The sequence below is a fragment of the Lissotriton vulgaris genome, chromosome 5 (genome assembly GCF_964263255.1).
Source record: "Lissotriton vulgaris chromosome 5, aLisVul1.2, whole genome shotgun sequence".
In the NCBI taxonomy this organism is placed as follows: domain Eukaryota; kingdom Metazoa; phylum Chordata; class Amphibia; order Caudata; family Salamandridae; genus Lissotriton; species Lissotriton vulgaris.
In genome coordinates this window covers 1,937,782,706-1,937,802,179 of record NC_141693.1, presented here as the reverse complement: position 1 = coordinate 1,937,802,179, position 19,474 = coordinate 1,937,782,706, and the positions used below count along the sequence as shown (strand labels likewise).

Here is a 19,474-nt window from a genome sequence, read left to right as displayed (position 1 = left end):
CTTTTTCCTGAGTTTTACTAAGGCAAGACAAGACGTAAGTGATCACTTGCAGGAAATGCTTTGTTTTGTATTCAATTGTGAACTGATCTTCTTTATGTTAACTATCCTTTTCTGCTTGCAGTCATCCTGGTTCCAGAATCCCTGTGTTTAGCCACATATCCAGATAAATGTGTCATTCGAGAGGTTCACATACAAAATACCATGGCGACCTTTGCAGAGCCACTTGTGTGGTCGCAGATACTGAAGAGGACACTAGAGGTCTGAAAAGTACCCCTTATAGCCCCACCCAACAGGTAGAACAAGTTTTCAGGAGAGGACCCGTAGCTGAAGTATGTAACGGCCTGCATGTTCACCCTGGACAAGGCCAGACAGTCACTACTATTAGCCACCAAACATCCTGGGAGTAGGAGAGAGTAGGCAGCTTCACTCTGATGACAAGGGGCACCGAATTCTTAACCATACTGTAAAAAGCTGGAGCACCTCCAGAATAGTAGGATGATGGCGTTCAATGGACTATAAGAACATAATATTCAGAAAAATTAAGTAGGGCGTGAAGTGATTGACCAAGTCATGCAGGAAACATTTGTTTCAAATCAGCCACTTAATTTATTTTCCAACTGAGCTCTTTCACACTAGAACGCACTCAACCCCCTACACTGGTCACCGATTCCACACATGCAAGTTCAGGCCTGCAAAGATTTCAGGAAGGAGGAAAAAAACAGAATGCCAAACCAATGATGTTACCATCTTGTTCTTTTAATTAATGTATTTCTTCTTCACACAAAACTCACAGTGCAGTCAATGCTTTAGAAAATGTGCAGCAATCCCAATACTTCAGCAGATCCTTTTTACCTATATTAGCTCCCCTCTTCACCAACCGCCAGCACTATTAGCCATCGAAGATCACAAAGACGTTACAGCTAAAACTTGAGTTGGTTCCCAACATAAGCACAATTCTCCTTTTCATGGAACAACGAAACGCAACTTCTTTCTGTACTTAGCCAGCATCATGTGTATATGTGCATGTCACCTCAATTCTCCAGTTGGATCGAAACTGGTCTACCTCCAAGCAAACCAAATCCTTTGACTTTCGCCAGCAGAAAGCAAAATGGTTCAATCCTGCCCTAACTGCAAGATGATTCAAAAGGGTTGGCACAGCCGTTATGAAAAGTCCTTCACCCTTGTCTACTAACCAGGTGCACATTGGTCAATTACTGAAGACTTTCTCTTATCATTTGGTATCAAAGTCAGACACAGTCACTCTCCACATTTATCCCTGTTGCTCACATTTTCCTTCTTTTGAACCCCCCCCACCAATCGGTTAATGTTGAGTCTTAATGATGCATACCTTGTTGCACCAATGAAATGGAAAGACATCCATTACTTCATGGGGGTGAAAGAAATCATCCACCATTTAGTTCCTGTTTTAGGAACTCCTCTGGCACGGTCCCAGGAGTGTAGAGTTAACTCCTAGTCTCCCATATATGCAGTTCAGGGTTCATATGTGTTCAGTTCTCTGCTTCCTCCCCTTACAACCACAGCAATGACTACCAATCTTCCTAAAATTTCCCAGAAGGCATCTTGGAAAGGATAAGAAAGTGCATGTTCTAACGTGGAATATTGTTGACCCCCAAAACAGTGGTGGAGCGAACTCTGAAATGTACAGGGATATACAGAAATCACCTGTCCCAGTGGGAAGGAAGGGAATTGTTGAGTTAAGTGGTTAGGGTTGAACCTCTGCTATGATTAGTCGGTTATGACAGGGGTTGACTAGGTTAAAAATCAAGCATTGTTGGCAACATTAAGATGTCAACAGCTTCCATAAATTGTGAGATGGAGGACACAGTAGGTGAGATGTAGCAATGACATGCCAATTGTGAGAGAAAGAGAGCTATACCTTTGTGTGACAGAGGAATACAACATGGGGAATAAAGCTTTAAGGCATAAGAAAAGAGGACAAGCATCTGTGATAGACAAGACCATAATAAGGGACAGAAGGTGTCCCTCTGATGTGGATCAGTAAGTTGAGTGTTATGCTAGACATATCCCTGTCCGCATTGCATGGACTAGAGTGAGTAGCTAGGGATGGAGGAGGACAATCCAGCAAGCTGTGCACAAGAAGTTTTGATGCCTCAAAAGCAGCAATTAGGTGCATCATTGCCACCTCTTTTTAATGTGAAAACAGGCTGTCCAGTCGCTCGTCAAAGACACAAAGCTTACCAAGAAACCGGTAAGGACATTTTTACATCTCTCCAGTCCACTACCTCAGTTTGAGACCTCACTTCCGCCATGGATATCTGTAGCACGAACTCTTCCAGGCGTCTTTGAGAGTAGAACAATAGTAGTCAGTCTCTATATCAGCTCGTAAGAGAGACCCAATGCAGGTTAGAAGGCTGTTGATAGAGTCTTGTGTTTGGGCCAAAGGAAGTACTTGGATTTCAGGTCCAACATCCTACAGAGGACCCTAAAGGTTCGATTAATTGAGACAGCCTCCCAGTCACTGCTGTAAGATGCGACACCCAGACAGGTATTCCTTGCTTAAGGAGTGGGTGTACTAGGACCATTTGGGGGTAGCAGAAGGTTCTTCATGTCATCGAGTGCTTTCTCCAAGCCCTGTGCCAGCTTTGCTGCATTGGTGTCATCGCAGCAGTTGAAGGCAGAGACAGAAAAGTTGACATGTTCTGTGCGGGGGTTGTAGCACACAGCGTAGCCGTCTGGCACCAATGGCCCATAACACATGACGCAGTCTGTCCTGGCAGCCACCTGGAGTGGGAAAAAGTTAAAGAACGTGAGTGCAGTTGCAGAAGTCGGAGACAGAGTAGGTATTTCTACACAATTAGCCACTGTGAGCAAGTGACAGAATTGCATTTTGAAAATCAACAGTGCTCTGAATGATTATATGCTTAGCCAGCATTCTGGTCTTGAAATTCTAACCAACATGTTTTTGCCTTACGTGCTGGGCGTTTTAAAGCTCTAGGCTACCTTATAAAGTGACTAACTACATCTCTGTGCAGAACCATCAAGCACTATATAAATGACGAGTCATTCAAAACCTAAATACCGGTCAGTTCCTGTGCATTTTAGAGACTGGAGTGGGAAAAGGTAGTGTTCCTTGTCCAGGTTCTGAAAAAGCATCAGGATCAATCTCTGAATCAAAAGCCCTAGCTACTAAACTTAACACATTAACCATGTGACAACCTAGTCAAGTAACCCAATGTGGTTGTGGTCTAGTGCTTCTCTTCAGAGGGCATGTGTCTTTTGATTGACAGATTTATAGGCCATGTTGCCGTGTGGGCTTGGAGAGCCAGTGCACACTCACACCTGTCAAAACCAATCACCTCTGTGCCCATCGGTCATACAATGCTGAAAAAGACCAGCCTCTCTACCAGATGGACCACTCATGACTCCCATCCATTCTCCCCAGGCGAGACCCAGGTATTCACCTCGTTCATTACTCAACCTATTTTTCATAAATTTTCAGCTAGTTGTTCGTTAAATAGAAGTGCTTTGTCTATTTTCTTTTTCAAGTAGATTTGTGTTCCTTTCCTTGAAAACATTAGACAATCACAATATAAGGACTGCGATGAAAATCAGAACACAGATGTGATTGATTTTTTATTATCTTCACATGTTATGCTTAAGAGAGACCGGTTTTCAACTGGACTGTCTATCCATCATCAACAGTGAAGTAATCAAATGTTTTCTAGGAGATCTAGCAGGCCTCTATAAAGAGAATGTTATTTTAGAAGGTGACCTTAATTTGTTGTTCGAATCACCTAGATTTTCTGCACGGAATCATATGGATGACATTGCAGTTTTTCAAATTAAAACAGCTCAGCTCTAAACCTCTACATCTAGTGATTTGCTTTCTAAAGAAGACCCTGTTCCTTTTTTGTGGGCTGACGTTTACATGCCCATGTTTATTAATTAACAGCTACATGTCGATACAGATACACAACCAATGATCACTTGCACAAGAACAGGAATTGGAGGCAGCTGAACTTCGCAGCTCTCACAACATGCCTCGCGCAGTTCATCCAAAAGGCCGGAATTGCTAGGAAAAATTCATTTATAACCTGAAGTTGATTTGGCTTGCCCCAGTTCTGCAACAATCAGGGGTCTCTATCCTTTCCTGTAGGGAAAGCTACTTCTGCTCAAAGACCTCCCGAGCTACCTGGACATTGTATCACTGTAAAATAGTGAGCAAATAGGCTAATATATACTATGTGCACACTAAGCAGGATTATCAGTAGTGGCCACCCAAGCATATCAGCAAGGCTGTCAGCAGATATGCCAGGGAAAGGCTGCTCAATATTAAATGCCTATGAAATAACAGCCAAAGCATCACAGACCCTCTGGCGCAAAGAACATAACCACAGCAATAGGTCTCCCAAAATTATCATGCAACTATCATGTGCTTTGGAATTGCAACTTTGTGTCTTCTTCAACATATCAGTTTCTGAAAATACACATTTTTATATCACATATTACTTTCCGTGTTGGACACAGACACCCAACGGTCGATGAATCAAAATCTTTTTGTTCGTTTTCATATTTAGGAAACACACAGTCTCCAAACATAAGCTTATAATTTTCAATGAGTACTCATATGTACAATTACCTTGCATGGACGGATTCTGCTTCAGTTGCTCAGGTATAACAATCATAGGCAATGGATGTTCACTATAACACCAACAATGCCTGTTATATGTTAATGAGGCTCACTATTATACCAGGGCAACCACCATGCCAAGGGTGGACATCATGCTGGAGTATGAGGAATGCTTAGATCCAGTATAATTAAAATAAATGTTATAAACAGCTTTAATAAAATAAGATATTAATAAGCAGGATTCTTGATCATGTATATGTTTTTATTCTTCGTTGCAGATTCGGATTTTTGCTTTGTTCTTAAAAAGCCAGTAAACGTGTTTCACCATATAACTGCCTCGCAAGCCAGGGGCTTTTTTAAGACTCCTAGATTTTGGTGGCCAAGTAGTATGATGTGCTCAAGGGGTAGTTGTTCTGGCACTCTTCTTTCAAGGCCCATTCTTCACACACATGGTGCGACTGATCGATCCTGTGAAATAGCCAGTCTTGTTGTGACTTAGCTAGACTGAGAGTGGAGGCAGATGGCAGACCCATAGGCAGTGTGTGTGCTTGTTGTCATGAGGCCCTGCCACTGGTTTGGACGACATTCACTCCAAGGGTCTTGAGATGAGCAGCCTGCTTTTCTAAAATGATTTACTGGGCTTGGTTTCACCTCTAAGAGCTACTGCGAGGGTAATGGTGAGCTACTAGGCGCTCCAATGCTACTCATTAGAGACCCCTGCTCTAAATTGTATGTTACTCCTATAAAAAAGGAAACAAATGGAGCAAGACCCAACAACAAGGGTAAGTTCTCTCCACAAGTATCAAAAATTAAGTCCAACTCCTTAGCTAGAAAGGATATGGAGAAAGGCTATGCTTCAGAGCAAAAAAAAGATAATTTGGCGATGATAGCTCCGTACAAAGGCAATATTAAGATCTCAAAATAACTTCATTTTTAAAAAAGGATCAGCTAAGGCTCCAAAAGCTCTTAAGAATAGGTTAGTGGCATAGCTGACCTAGCGTCTCCTTCTGCCAGACAATCTGCATTTTCTTCTTCAATATGAGGATCTATCTTTTTTTTGCACCGAAAAAATACCCAAGCTACGATCACATGTCAAAGTTGAAAATATAGCTCATCCTAGTGAGATGTTTATGAAGACTGATCTTTTCACGGGTACGGAGTTTAGACAGGCTTCTGAATGAGTTGTTCTGCTACCTATCTCGAACAATAGATTATCTGTGACGCCTGTCCTACTGCAGTTATTCTTTTTGGATGAGCAGATCACTAGATTTAATTGGACCATAAGAGTTTTCCAATCATGAATGCTTTGGAAATGGACTGTGGTAAAGTCTTTTTTAAAGAAACTCCTTTAGTGTTGAGGATTAAAACAATTTTCTTCCAATTTTAATTCTTCCATTTTAAGTGATAATAGTGGAGAAACTTGTCTTTTCGAGGAAGTAGAGGTCTGATTAGAGTAATGGTCTATTTAACTTTTATGAAATAAGGGTTCAGACATTGTAGGAGCACTGATTTGGTGGTCTCGTCTGGGATTTAAGACCTGTAGTTGCAGTACATGATTAAGTATCTCTTTCTAGTTGGGGCTAAGTTTACATGTATGCTGATGACATCCAGTCGGTCTTCTGACTCACACAAGCTAAAAAGCATAAAATCATCTTTTTCAAAATATTTCCTTTCATTAAGGATTCTACAGGGCAGGCATAGGCAGCATTATCCATAGTGGATGTCCACTAAAAACTAAACCGGAAGTGTCATACCATGGATCCCTTCTCTGGGAACACAATATTTGGCAATCGGTCATGGATCAACCTTCTAAACAAGCAAAGGCGGTGTGAAATTTGGGTATTCGAGATTAACAGCAACACCTTCGAAATGTGTCAACGCATATAGTACAGCACAAATGTAATTGCTCATCTATCACCTAAGATGCATAAAATGTGGTAGGCAACAAGGTGTATAGGTCAGAATTCTGGTTGTGTTAGATTATGGCACCTAAAGACAGAGGATATTGTCTGCATATACTTTCGTGCAATAGATTGTTATAAGTTTCATGTGTTTTTAAAGGGAAAGGAGAAAGATTATGTTTTTATATATTTAATGTATTGCAATCAACTTACTGTGATTTTTCTAACCAAGTGAATTTCTTTCATTGAATATGCTTTTGAAAACGTATTTTTAAATACATTTTAATTATTTTTATATATAATATAGGTGTTTTGTGCCAATATTTGGGGGACTCTAAGATTTTAATGAGATTGGTATGAATGAGTATGCAAAAGGAGGACGGCAGGTGATGGACAGAATGCAGAACAATGTCATACATTCACCCCAGTACAGAGATCTGGGCCTAAATCCATTGTTTGATTCGGGTCCAGGAAAGACATGGCTTGGCAGTTCGGGCTGGACTGTCCCATGAGGGACAGGGTCAAGACTGATTTGCATATGGCCATGTCTGAACTGGGGTGGTGTGGTGAGCAAAATAACAATGGATTAAACCCAGATCTGTGACCTGGGGTGAATATTTTGCCATTGTGCAAACTTCCGTCCATCAATTGTTGTTTTTGTTTTGTAGGTAAGCTGCTATTGCAACCAGATGCAGTCTTATTGATGTATATGCTAAATTACCCCTTTGTAGGTGTAACAGATAACAAATGAGGTTTTTAATCGAAGCATCAAGTGGATTGATTTGATTGTTATTACAATAAATTACAAATCGTTTCCATTTTGCTGCATAGCATGCTCCTGTGGTAGGGCGTCTAGCTTCATTAATGGCGTTCATGCAGTCTGGCGGGAGATTAAGGTAGCCAAACTATGATTTCTGGTGCCAGATCACAAGGTTGAGTTGACTGAGATCTGGATGCCTGATTTCTCCATGGTTCTGAGTGAGAAGCTTGGGGGAGAGGCGTATTTGTTGAGGAACTACTGATAGTTCCAACAGTGTTGTCGAGCCCATGTGGAACAACTAGGAGAATTGTGAGGGAACGTGGTTTGACCTTCCGAACCAGTAATGGAATAGACCAATGCTCCCAAGGAATGTCTTAATATACTGTAACCATCTCATCTTATGGGCACGATCAATATTTATAGCGTCCCCTAGAATAAGACGGTTAAAAGAACATTCCTCTGTGGTCTAGACCCCGTGCCACAGAAGAACCGGCTGCACCTTAATAATATCTTCCAAGTACGGCAGTCCAAGTTCAACATGACAGTTAAGGGTGGACACACTATCCGGTACTGATAGCAAGTATCTAAGAAAATTATTTTCTATTACCTGAAGGATAGTCACATTTGTGTTCCCCCAAATTCCCGCCCCATATGTAGCAATTGCAATGCAATTTGCTTTATAAATACATAGGAGGTCTTTAATAGGTTTCTTTCCCATTTTCTTACTAAACGAATTAAGAGCCATGATGGATTTTAAAAACAGCAGCCGCCTAGTTTTTACTGCGTTGCACCATTGACCAGAACAATCAAACAAAATACCCAAATAGGGGAAAGTTTGAGTAAAATCTAACGGTTTGGAGTCAATATACATTGTTTTTTTTAATTTAAGTGTAGGTGAACCATAGTTCATACAGAAAGGTTTTGTGGAATTGACTCTCAAATCCAAGTTGGTCATAAAAGTAGCGAATTATGTAATCATTTTTTGCATTGCAAGTGGAGTCCTGGCCAACAATACTGCATCATCAGCATAAATGAATGCTGGTATTGATCGATTGGAAGCCAGTTGCATGTCCTGACATTCCTGCAGCAAATTTTTTTCTAAATCATTAATATAGATGGTAAATAAAAATGGGGCCAGGACGCATCCTTGCCGTACGCCCCTAGCAATGCTGAACATCCTGGTGCATTCGCCGTTTTTCCCAAATCTAAATCGAGGCCCTTGCACCGTTCTATAAATCCCTGAGCAATTGAATTATGTTATCCGCCACTTCCAGACGTTCTAAAATTAGCCACAACTTACTGTGGGTAACACAGGCAAAGGCGGATGTTAAATCTACAAAAGTTAAAAAACATCCTACCACCTTTGGCTTTAGTGTATTTTTCTAGAAGGATATGTAAATTAAGGCACTGATCTACAGTCCCAGTGCCTTCCCTAAAGCCATATTGGAGGTCACTTACTATCTTGTGCTCGTCTGCCCATATTTGTAAACTATTTAAAATCACTCTACCAAGTATTTTAACTGTCGAGTCTAGCAATGATATAGGGCGATAGCACGCGTAACTAGTCCCATCGCCCTTTTTAAAAATTGGAACTATAATAGACTCGTACCAGGTTGATACCAAACCCACGGAACAGGAGGCATTAAAAATTCGAGTGAGCAGTGGCGCCCATAAATTCGTATTATTCTTAAAAAGGTCCACCGGTACCCCGTCTGGGCCCGGAGCCTTTCCCCCCCAAGCTAGATTTGATGCTCGAAATTACTTCCTCTATGGTAAAATTCAAACTAATCATATTCTTTGGGGAGTTGGACACGCCCTGCTCTAGTACCTCGTCAGACATATCTTCAGTTATGGTGCGTATGCTATAAAGGGTTTCAAAACAGCGTACCCATTAGTCTTCGGTAATGGCAATCTCAATCCTTGCCCTAGAGTTTCCATTAAAAAGGAAGCATTTGCTGCCTTCCAGAATGCTGTCATATCACGGGATTGTGAAGCATCGCATAGAGCTTCCCAAGCTTCCTTCTTCAAAGTGTCCCTTCTCCTCTTTTGAGCCAAATATCCCCTCCGCAGTTCCTTAATCAAAATCCTATCCCTGACAGGGGAATTCAAAGCACTTTTAAGATTGGAATAGGCCTTGGTACACATAGTATCAAACCAACTAGATCTTTTTCTTTTCGAGTTCCTTACTTCAAGCCAAAGAATGGCCTTTATTTGTGCAGTAATAATTTTAAAATTATTAATTATTTCAGTGTTTTCACCTGTCTCACTCAAGCAGACATTAAAACTAGGTTCACAGGTCTTAATTAATTTACATAGAAAATCTTCAGGCACTACCATAGACCACTTCAGTGCGTATCCGTTCTGTCTTTGCACGGCGATATTATTCGGATAACGCCTAGATTCTTGGTCATGCATAGGGTCAAAAAGTGGGTTTACAATTTCGACCCTTAGAGGGAAGTGGTCACTTCGGGGATTCTCTAGCGTTATGTAGCTTAAGACATTTTCTTTACGACATGTCGATATCAAAATAAAATCAATTATCGAGAATACCCCTCTGCCATTAAAGGTAGGGGAAAATGGCATCTCTGGTTGACACATTTCGTTTGCGAACCCCAAATCACATGTAAAATTATTTCATTCAAGAAGTCCTCAATTTCTGAATGGTCAAAATGTGTTAAATTTATATCTCTATCTAGCGTAAGGCCACAAATCGCCTTTACTCCCCGCATGCAAGGTGGACAGTTAAAATCACCCCCCCACACGACAATAGACTCTTTAGTTTCCTTGCCTAGCGAACTGAAAATATTGTTTCTCAGTTTTCAAAACAGTTAGAACATCTCCTGAGGGGACATTATTATAAAAGTTCACAACCAATAAACATAATTTTTTATCGATATGAATCCTAACCACATGATAATAACAATTATTATGTAAAATCTCAATTTTATCACTTTTAAAAAGGTTGGATACATAGGTTCAAAGCCCACCTTTGGCTCTGCCACGTAATGAGCTAATGGCTGGAGTAAATATGGAAAGGGGCGACCACTCGGTCCCCCCGAACGTATGGCAGAGTACCTCGATCCCCCCGGGAAGCCATTTTGGGCGGGAGGCGCGTCTCGGCTGGTATGCCCGAAGCGGCGTAGCCGGGGCGCGCTCTTTCCCGCCCTAGAGTGGGCTGGCCTAGACACTGACGCGGCTGGCCACGCCCTCGGGGCAGGCAGGGGCGGGTTTACGCCCGCCCTGAAGACGGATAAAAAGGGACGCAAGACCAGAAGGCATCCTCTTGTTCCTGTGCTCTGAAGCTGCACCTCCTCGCTGCACGTGAGCTCGAGACGGAACGAAGAGCCAATTTTGAGCGTTGTAATCTTTCTTTTGTCTTACAGATACTCTGTCGGTGAAATGCCCAAGAAAGGCGGGAAGAGAATGACGACTGAACAGATGGTTCGGGTCCTCATGAAGGAGATGACTGAGCTGAAGAAGCGGGTGGCGGAGAGAGACGGGGAAGGGGGGCCGGAACGTCCGTCGGCTGGAGCAGCTCCAGGAGGAAGAGCCAAGAGGCCAAGGAGGGGACCAGCTGGGGGAGACGTCCCGGTTCCCTGTACCCCGCTCGAAGCGCCAACCCCAGTACCGGCGGAGGGGAATCCGATTCCTGTGGTGGTCACCCCGGTGTCCAATGAGGATATGCCGCCCGAGCTGGCAGCACAACTTGCAGCGTGGTTGGGCGACAGTAGTGAGGGCGCCACGGCTGCCGAGGCCCAGGCGCTGATGAAGCAATTGCGCGAGAAACGGGATGCAGCCAAGGTGTCCGCGCCGGCTGCAGTAGTTGACAAGCCACAAGGGACGATTGCGACCGCAGATGCAGCGTCCGGTGCAGGTAAGCGGCCATTGCCGATTGCGAGGGATGAGTCAGCACCCTCTCGTAGAGAAAGGTTGGGTCAACATGTGCCTTTGGCAATTAAGGAGAAGATTTGGGCGGGGGAATATGTGAACATCTTCTCGTTGCTTGTTGATCATTATGAGGTGGAGCATGTTAAGGGTCAGAAAGATCTTATGCATCCGAGTGTTTGGCGCGCAAAGATGGCCGCCTTTAAAGTAAATGAGACTATTGGCAATTGGGGCAATGCATGGGGAATTTTTACGTCGATCTTGGGGGAACGTAGGCCCGAGTTGCTTTCCGAGTTGCCGACCTATCAGTCACGAATCATGGGGTACTCGACATCACACCAGGGTAACCATTGGTTCTGCTACGATAATCTTTTTAGAAAGGCTAAAGAGCATAATAAAAGCTTAACCTGGGATTGTTATGATTCTTTGACATGGGATAAAATGAAGGAGACAGGTATGTTGAAAATGCCATTGGTAGGAAGTAATGTTGGCGAATCCTCGCGCCAATATGGGGGGACGCCCTTTCGTTCAGGTACGAGTACCGACGATTACTCGAGACCTGCCGGCAATACAGGAAAAAGGGGGTTCTGCTTCAATTTCAACAGAGGAAAATGTACCAGGCCCCAGGGATCGTGTAAATTTAAACATGAATGTAGTGGGTGCGGGTCGTCCCATCCTGAGTCCACGTGCAGAGCCAAAACGGGTGATAACGGGGGGAGAGGAGGCGCCAAACAGGTCTAACGTAGTCCGAGGGGCGCCTTTACCTACCCCTATTGATACCTTGGCGATGATTCCCTGGCTCAGTGAATACCCGGATCGTACTTCTGCTGGGGTGCTGCGGAACGGATTTTCGTATGGTTTCCGCATCCCGGTAGGGGACTTTCAGGGTGTGGAGAAGTGTAAAAATCAACTTTCCGTCCTGCAGCATACGACCGTGGTTCAGGATAAGATCCGGAAAGAGGTTACTCGAGGTCGGGTCGCCGGCCCGTTTAGTGTACCCCCGGTACAGAATTTTGTTTGTTCTCCTTTAGGGGTGGTCCCCAAGAAGGACCCAGGTGAGTTCCGACTGATTCATAATTTGTCAGCTCCACGTGGTCTTTCTGTAAACGATGCAATAGATCCAGAAGTGTGTTCGGTGCGGTACGCATCCTTCGATGAGGCCGTAGCCATTTTGAATCGCCTGGGGCCCGGGGCGCTGATGGCGAAGTCAGATATCGAGTCAGCGTTCCGGTTGCTCCCGGTACACCCAGACGACCAGCGTCTCCTGGGTTTCATGTTTCAGGGTTATTATTACATGGATAGTAAGTTGGTTGGCGAGGAGAGTTCCGGGGTGCACAATTGCGTGGTCCCATATGATCCCACGAAAGGTGTGGCGGGGGGCTATTTCTATTCCTGCTTTGAATCATTCTGTTAGAAAGCTTAATAACAAAGTGAGTAGGTTGTTCCGTTCCGGGACATTGCATTCTATTCCGCATGGCTGTATTAATGATGACAGTATGTATTTGGGGGATGGTGTGCATTTGTCTCGGGTGGGGAATGAGTTACTCATAGGAGACTTCTTAGCATGGTTAAAAACGTTAAAGCATGACCTTTAGGTAGGAGCTTTTTGGGGGGTCCGGATAGCCGGTCAACTATCCGGCCTGTGGCGGTAAGGTCATGATCATGATCGGTGAGCAGTAATTGGAAGATCCCTATGAGTGGGCGTCACCCAACACGGATGGGAGCGCTCGGGAGAGGTGGCCTTTGGCCCCTCAACGGGGAGGCGGTCCCTTCTAAGGATGGGTCGCCGGAAGAAAAGGAAAGGCGGTCAAGGCCCCTTCCTGTGTAGGAGGGGTTACAGCCCCCTCCTGGGGAATTTCCCGGGGCCAGTGACGTCTGCGACGGCAGATGTGGTAAGTTGTGTGGGGTTTGGGGGGAGGTCTACGCTACCTTCTAGATAACTCACACGAGTCCTCGAACGACCTTTAAGTGGCGTCGAGTTTATTGGGGCCCCCGTCAAGTCAAGGGAAATTGGTAGTTGCACTTGAGGTACGCCTCAGTGCTGTCGCCCCTCCCAAGTGGGGGGGGGGGGGTATTTCTGGTTAGGGATCTTGACACCGGTTACGACCTTGCCGTTGGCCCTTAAACGTTAGGATGTACAATTTCAAAATTTCAAGAAAATGTTTTGTAGGTTGTTAGTTCGGCTAGGAGAACCTCTGTATTAGAGAATCTGTTAAGGTTAGCCAAACATCGCAATGTGGTAATGAAATTGTACATTAATATGAAACTGTTTAATGTTTTAATTTTTTGTTTTAATAAATACGGCCGGGGAGGGTCACTCCCTCCCTCTTCCAAAAACTTCAAGAACTGTTTCCGGTTTCCCTCCTTTGGGGATTGTGTTGAGAGGGGGTGGCGGGTATCTCAGCCATATGGAAAGGGGCGACCACTCGGTCCCCCCGAACGTATGGCAGAGTACCTCGATCCCCCCGGGAAGCCATTTTGGGCGGGAGGCGCGTCTCGGCTGGTATGCCCGAAGCGGCGTAGCCGGGGCGCGCTCTTTCCCGCCCTAGAGTGGGCTGGCCTAGACACTGACGCGGCTGGCCACGCCCTCGGGGCAGGCAGGGGCGGGTTTACGCCCGCCCTGAAGACGGATAAAAAGGGACGCAAGACCAGAAGGCATCCTCTTGTTCCTGTGCTCTGAAGCTGCACCTCCTCGCTGCACGTGAGCTCGAGACGGAACGAAGAGCCAATTTTGACCCACCCACCAGCCCCTGAAGACAGCCAGTTGTTTGTAATAAAATGGATCGATAATTCTATTTCATTTACAGGTTGTGGTATTATCGTGTTGATATTGAGTGTGTAATAAAGTGATCGATTTTATTTATGTTTTGTGATTAAAGAAATTCGGTTTTAGTGTCCATTTATAAGCATGCTTTTTTTTGGTCATAGTGGCCAATGTATTGTTGGTTTAGTTAGCATTGTCGTATTTATTTTGGTCGGGCGGTAAGGTCATGATCGGTGAGCAGTAATTGGAAGATCCCTATGAGTGGGCGTCACCCAACACGGATGGGAGCGCTCGGGAGAGGTGGCCTTTGGCCCCTCAACGGGGAGGCGGTCCCTTCTAAGGATGGGTCGCCGGAAGAAAAGGAAAGGCGGTCAAGGCCCCTTCCTGTGTAGGAGGGGTTACAGCCCCCTCCTGGGGAATTTCCCGGGGCCAGTGACGTCTGCGACGGCAGATGTGGTAAGTTGTGTGGGGTTTGGGGGGAGGTCTACGCTACCTTCTAGATAACTCACACGAGTCCTCGAACGACCTTTAAGTGGCGTAGAGTTTATTGGGGCCCCCGTCAAGTCAAGGGAAATTGGTAGTTGCACTTGAGGTACGCCTCAGTGCTGTCGCCCCTCCCAAGTGGGGGGGGGGGTATTTCTGGTTAGGGATCTTGACACCGGTTACGACCTTGCCGTTGGCCCTTAAACGTTAGGATGTACAATTTCAAAATTTCAAGAAAATGTTTTGTAGGTTGTTAGTTCGGCTAGGAGAACCTCTGTATTAGAGAATCTGTTAAGGTTAGCCAAACATCGCAATGTGGTAATGAAATTGTACATTAATATGAAACTGTTTAATGTTTTAATTTTTTGTTTTAATAAATACGGCCGGGGAGGGTCACTCCCTCCCTCTTCCAAAAACTTCAAGAACTGTTTCCGGTTTCCCTCCTTTGGGGATTGTGTTGGGAGGGGGTGGCGGGTATCTCAGCCATATGGTTTTGAAGCCGCTCAAATGGTGCGCTTCTACCGTCAAAGTCTCTTGTAGACTAACAATATCATATTCATTAATAAGTTTCACCCAATTATTATTATCCAACTTGGATCTCAAGCCAGCAACATTCCAGTACAAAATAGACCAAGTATCCATCTTAGTCACGTTACAGATGGTCCCCGCGTCTACTACGTTGCTAACATTGTACTCTTTATTAGACCTTTGTTCCGTAATTTCTGTATTATTCTCTTTGTCTGAATATACTGACTCAGTGACAACTTTAATTCCCGGGAGTTGCTGGATAAAATCTGATGTTACATGTTTGCCCGTCGCCATTTCAGGTGGTGTCATTTCTGGGGGTTTCTCCAAGTTTGTCCAAGAAACTGTGCCGCTCCCTTGAAAAGGCCTGGAAAAAAGACCCATCCACCAGCAACAAGGACGCCTTCAAATGCGCCACCCGTACTCACCACCAACTGATCCGAAAAGCCAAGAAAACAGCATTCAAGGATCGACTTGACAACAACGCCCACAACAGCAAGGAGCTCTTCAACATCGTCAAGGAATTTTCCAACCCCTCGGCCAACTCCAACGACATCACCCCCTCTCAAACCCTCTGCGATTCCCTAGCCTCTTTTTTCCACAACAAGATTGCCGACATCCACAACAGCTTTGACAACCAACCCGGAAGCCAACCCACCCTACCATCTGCTGACCATCTTCCCCCCGTAAACACCCTTAACGCCTGGAACCCAATCTCCACTGAGGACACCATCCGCCTGATGAATTCCATCCACTCTGGATCCCCCCACAGACCCATGCCCTCACCACATCTTCAACAAAGCAGACGCCGTCATAGCTCCGCACCTCCGAGACGTCATCAACTGCTCCTTCAACTCCGCTACCTTCCCAGAAGACTGGAAACACGCTGAACTCACCGCCCTTCTGAAAAAACCAACTGCAGACCCCACCAAACTCAAAAACTACCGCCCCATCTCGCTTCTTCCATTCCCGGCCAAAGTCATCGAGAAAGTTGTCAACAACCAGCTCGCCGCCTTCCTCGAAGCCAACAAATCCCTCGACCCCTCACAATCTGGCTTCCGTGCCAAACACAGCACTGAGACCGCCCTCATCGCAGCTACAGACGACATTCGAAATCTACTGGACAATGGAGACACAGTCGCCCTCATCCTCCTCGACCTCTCTGCAGCCTTCGACACAGTCTGCCACAGCACCCTTCTACAACGCCTCAGAAACATCGGAATCCAAGGAAAAGCACTGGAATGGATCACCTCGTTCCTCACCGGAAGAACCCAGAGAGTCCGCCTCCCACCATTCAAGTCCGAGGCCTCTGAAATCATCTGCGGAGTACCTCAAGGATCCTCACTCAGTCCCACCCTCTTCAACGTATACATGAGCCCCCTCGCGGCCATCGCCCGCCAACACAACCTCAACATCATCTCCTACGCGGATGACACTCAACTGATCCTTTCTCTCACCAAGGACCCCAGCGCCGCCAAAACTAACCTACACGAAGGAATGAAAGAAGTCGCCGAATGGATGAAACAAAGCCGTCTGAAACTGAACTCAGACAAAACAGAAGTCCTCATCCTAGGTACTTCCCCCTCGGCATGGGACGACTCCTGGTGGCCGGAAGCCCTCGGAAAAGCACCCATCCCGACGGACCATGCACGAAACCTTGGCGTCATCCTAGATTCCTCACTCTCAATGAACAGACAAGTCAGCGCCGTATCCTCTTCCTGCTTTAACATCCTTCGCATGCTCAGAAAAACATTTCGCTGGATCCCCTCCGAAACAAGGAAAACAGTCACCCACGCTCTAGTCACGAGCCGACTGGACTACGGAAACACCCTCTACGCAGGTACCACCGCTAAACTCCAGAAGAAACTACAACGAATCCAAAACGCCTCAGCCAGGCTCATATTAGACATCCCACGCAACGAACACATCTCTGGCCACCTTAAAGACCTCCACTGGCTACCCGTCAATAAGAGGATCACTTTCCGACTGCTTACCCACGCACACAAATCACTCTACAACATCGGACCAGATTGCCTCAACTCTCGACTGTCCTTCTACACCCCCTCCCGCCAACTTCGCTCTTCCAGCCAAGCCTTCGCCACTGTACCTCGCATCAACAAGACCACCATGGGAGGCAGATCCTTTTCATACCTGGCTGCCAAAACATGGAACTCACTCCCCGCTCACCTTCGCCTCACCCAGAATCACCTAGCGTTCAGAAAGCAGCTTAAAACGTGGATATTTGACAAATAATCCTCCTCCCCTTCCTAAGCGCCTTGAAACCCTCTGGGTATGTAGTGCGCTATACAAATTTTATGACTTGACTTGACTATGACATTTCCCTTCTCCACTATCGGTCAATCTACACACCTGAGCCCGGATAGGGAATCATAACGGTTACTTGTTGGTACGTTAAACCTGTTTTCCAAAGGGAAGATGAGACCACCTTGATGTAAATTATAGCGTAAGGGGCCATTGGATGTGGGAAAGGGGGAAGGATAAAAGTATCTTAAATCAAAGCAACGAATACCCCACATTTTCCTTTGATGGTAAGAGCCACTTAAATACTGTATCACACATGGATCTCTAAAATTAATGATGATACAGTTCCCATCCATGTCTTTTGTTCTGTGGCCCACCCAGCTTACTCTACGAACATTTAATATTTCGCCATGCAGATCCGGTCTTAGTGGTCTGTTCCTACTTAGCCAAAACATAGATTTATTTTTTAATTCATGATATGTTTCTGTTTTATCATGATTCAGCTCTGGCACACCTGTTAACCACATGACTGCTAAGCGGATTCCTCTCCTGGGCTGGAAATTGTAATATCCCATGGTTCATGACGAGCTCAGCTCATCCTGAGCACACGACCAGTGTACTGCATGACGAGCTGAGCTCGTCATGAGCAGCGAAGGGGTTAATACAACTACATAAGGTGTTGACTCCGGAGGGAGATCTAATATTTGACAGCTACCAATTCCTTTAACTCTCTGTGGAGTGGTAGTATTGGGCACCCTCCTTATATCATCTAGTCTCCTGTCATTCCAAACCCCCAAAGCTTCTTGACAATCCCCTCTTACTTGGGGCTTGGATCTACCTAATGATGTTTTGTCACCCCCTTGCATGACATTCGCTCGTGGTGGTGACTCATTAATATGTGTTACGGAGGTTTCAGATGGTCTAGTTAGGTGTTTAGAAGGAGAGGTGGTTGCTTTTTCGAGTTGGATAGGCCTACACTCAACCAATTTACCCAAAAGTGCAGTTAGCCCGAGTTGCCTGTTCAAGCAGCTCTAGCTTATCGCTAATCCTTTTCGATCTCTCTACTAATGGAAGGATTAGATATTTCACCAACTGTTCCATTTTTTCCATGAAACACTCTATATTATCAGGCTTTGTACACACGGATTCCACCACATCTATAAGAGAAGATTTAGGTAGGGGCACGGTATTCTGGGCATGTTTAATGATATTATTACTGCCCCGTGTTGTTTTTACCGTTACCTTAGGGATTCCAGTGGCTTTTGTCTTTTTGGTGCAGCCTCCCTTTTGTGAATTACCACCCCGTTTCCTCTTAACGTTGGGGCCCTTATCCACTAGACGATTGGGTAATTTTTTATCAGCGGTGTTTGGATTTGGTATGTGATTTAATACACTAGAGCCAGAATCGGTCGATATACAAGTTAAAGAAGAGTCACTGTTAGCAGCAATTGCACTGGAATCCACGATAACTAATCTATCTGGTTGATGTTGGATTCCAGCTTCAACCGGCAGATTGGGTGTACTCGTTTGCTCAGGGAAGCATGCTGCCGCTAATGCCACCATTGATGAACGCTTCAGATACATCGGGTCTAAGGACAAACGTCTTTCAGTTAAAGCAATTTCATGTTCCAGGACCAATGTGGCCCTGACAATGAACGCGTCTAGCGTTCCTGTAACACCAACACCCTTCCATGTGCTTGCTGGCAAATTCCCTTTCACATTTTTCGATGCCATCTGCCTCAAAATGGGAGTATAAGTACTACAAGGATACAAAGTATCAGTTCTAAATGGGCGAATTATAGAGTCAACTACTTTAAATTGATAATATAATGTTTAAGTCTTAAGGAAAAAACAGCGTTCGGGGGTTGCCCATCCCAGTATCTTCCTGTCTCGGACGGGCTCAGACAGGCTTCGCCCGGCGCATGTCCGCGGGATGGGAATCGTGGTCAGTTTTAAATCCCTGGTGCTCAGGAGGAGGGGCTGTGTGCGTTCTCTCGCCCCCGCTGGCCGCTGGTCTCCGCAGTGCCACACCACTTGGTCTGCTGTGTAACGAAGCGTCTCCCGCCTTGCAAGTGTCTATTGTGGCTCCCAGGTATGCTTGCGTTTTGGAGTGTTGGAGATGAGATTTGGTGAGGTTTACAGTGAATCCAAAGTCGTGAAGCACCAGAACTGTTTTGTGAGCGTGTTGTATGCAGCTGTGTTGTAAGTTGGCTTTTATTAGCCAGTCGTCTAAGTAAGGGAAGACTTGAATGTGTTGTCTTCTCAAGTGTGCAGCGACTACT

General features: G+C 45.3%; 1 protein-coding gene across 2 annotated transcripts in view; it reads right to left on the bottom strand.

The window, feature by feature from the left end:
• Positions 1–735: 735 nt before the first annotated feature.
• LOC147717803 (carnitine O-acetyltransferase-like) overlaps positions 736–19,474 on the bottom strand; it is a 114,589-nt gene continuing 95,850 nt past the window's right edge. For both annotated transcript variants that reach the window (XM_086924592.1, XM_086924593.1), the window contains exon 14: positions 736–2,763. In XM_086924592.1, coding sequence (XP_086780718.1) covers positions 2,539–2,763 — 225 coding nt within the window. In that variant the 3' untranslated portion in view covers positions 736–2,538. The remainder of the gene's footprint in view (positions 2,764–19,474) is intronic.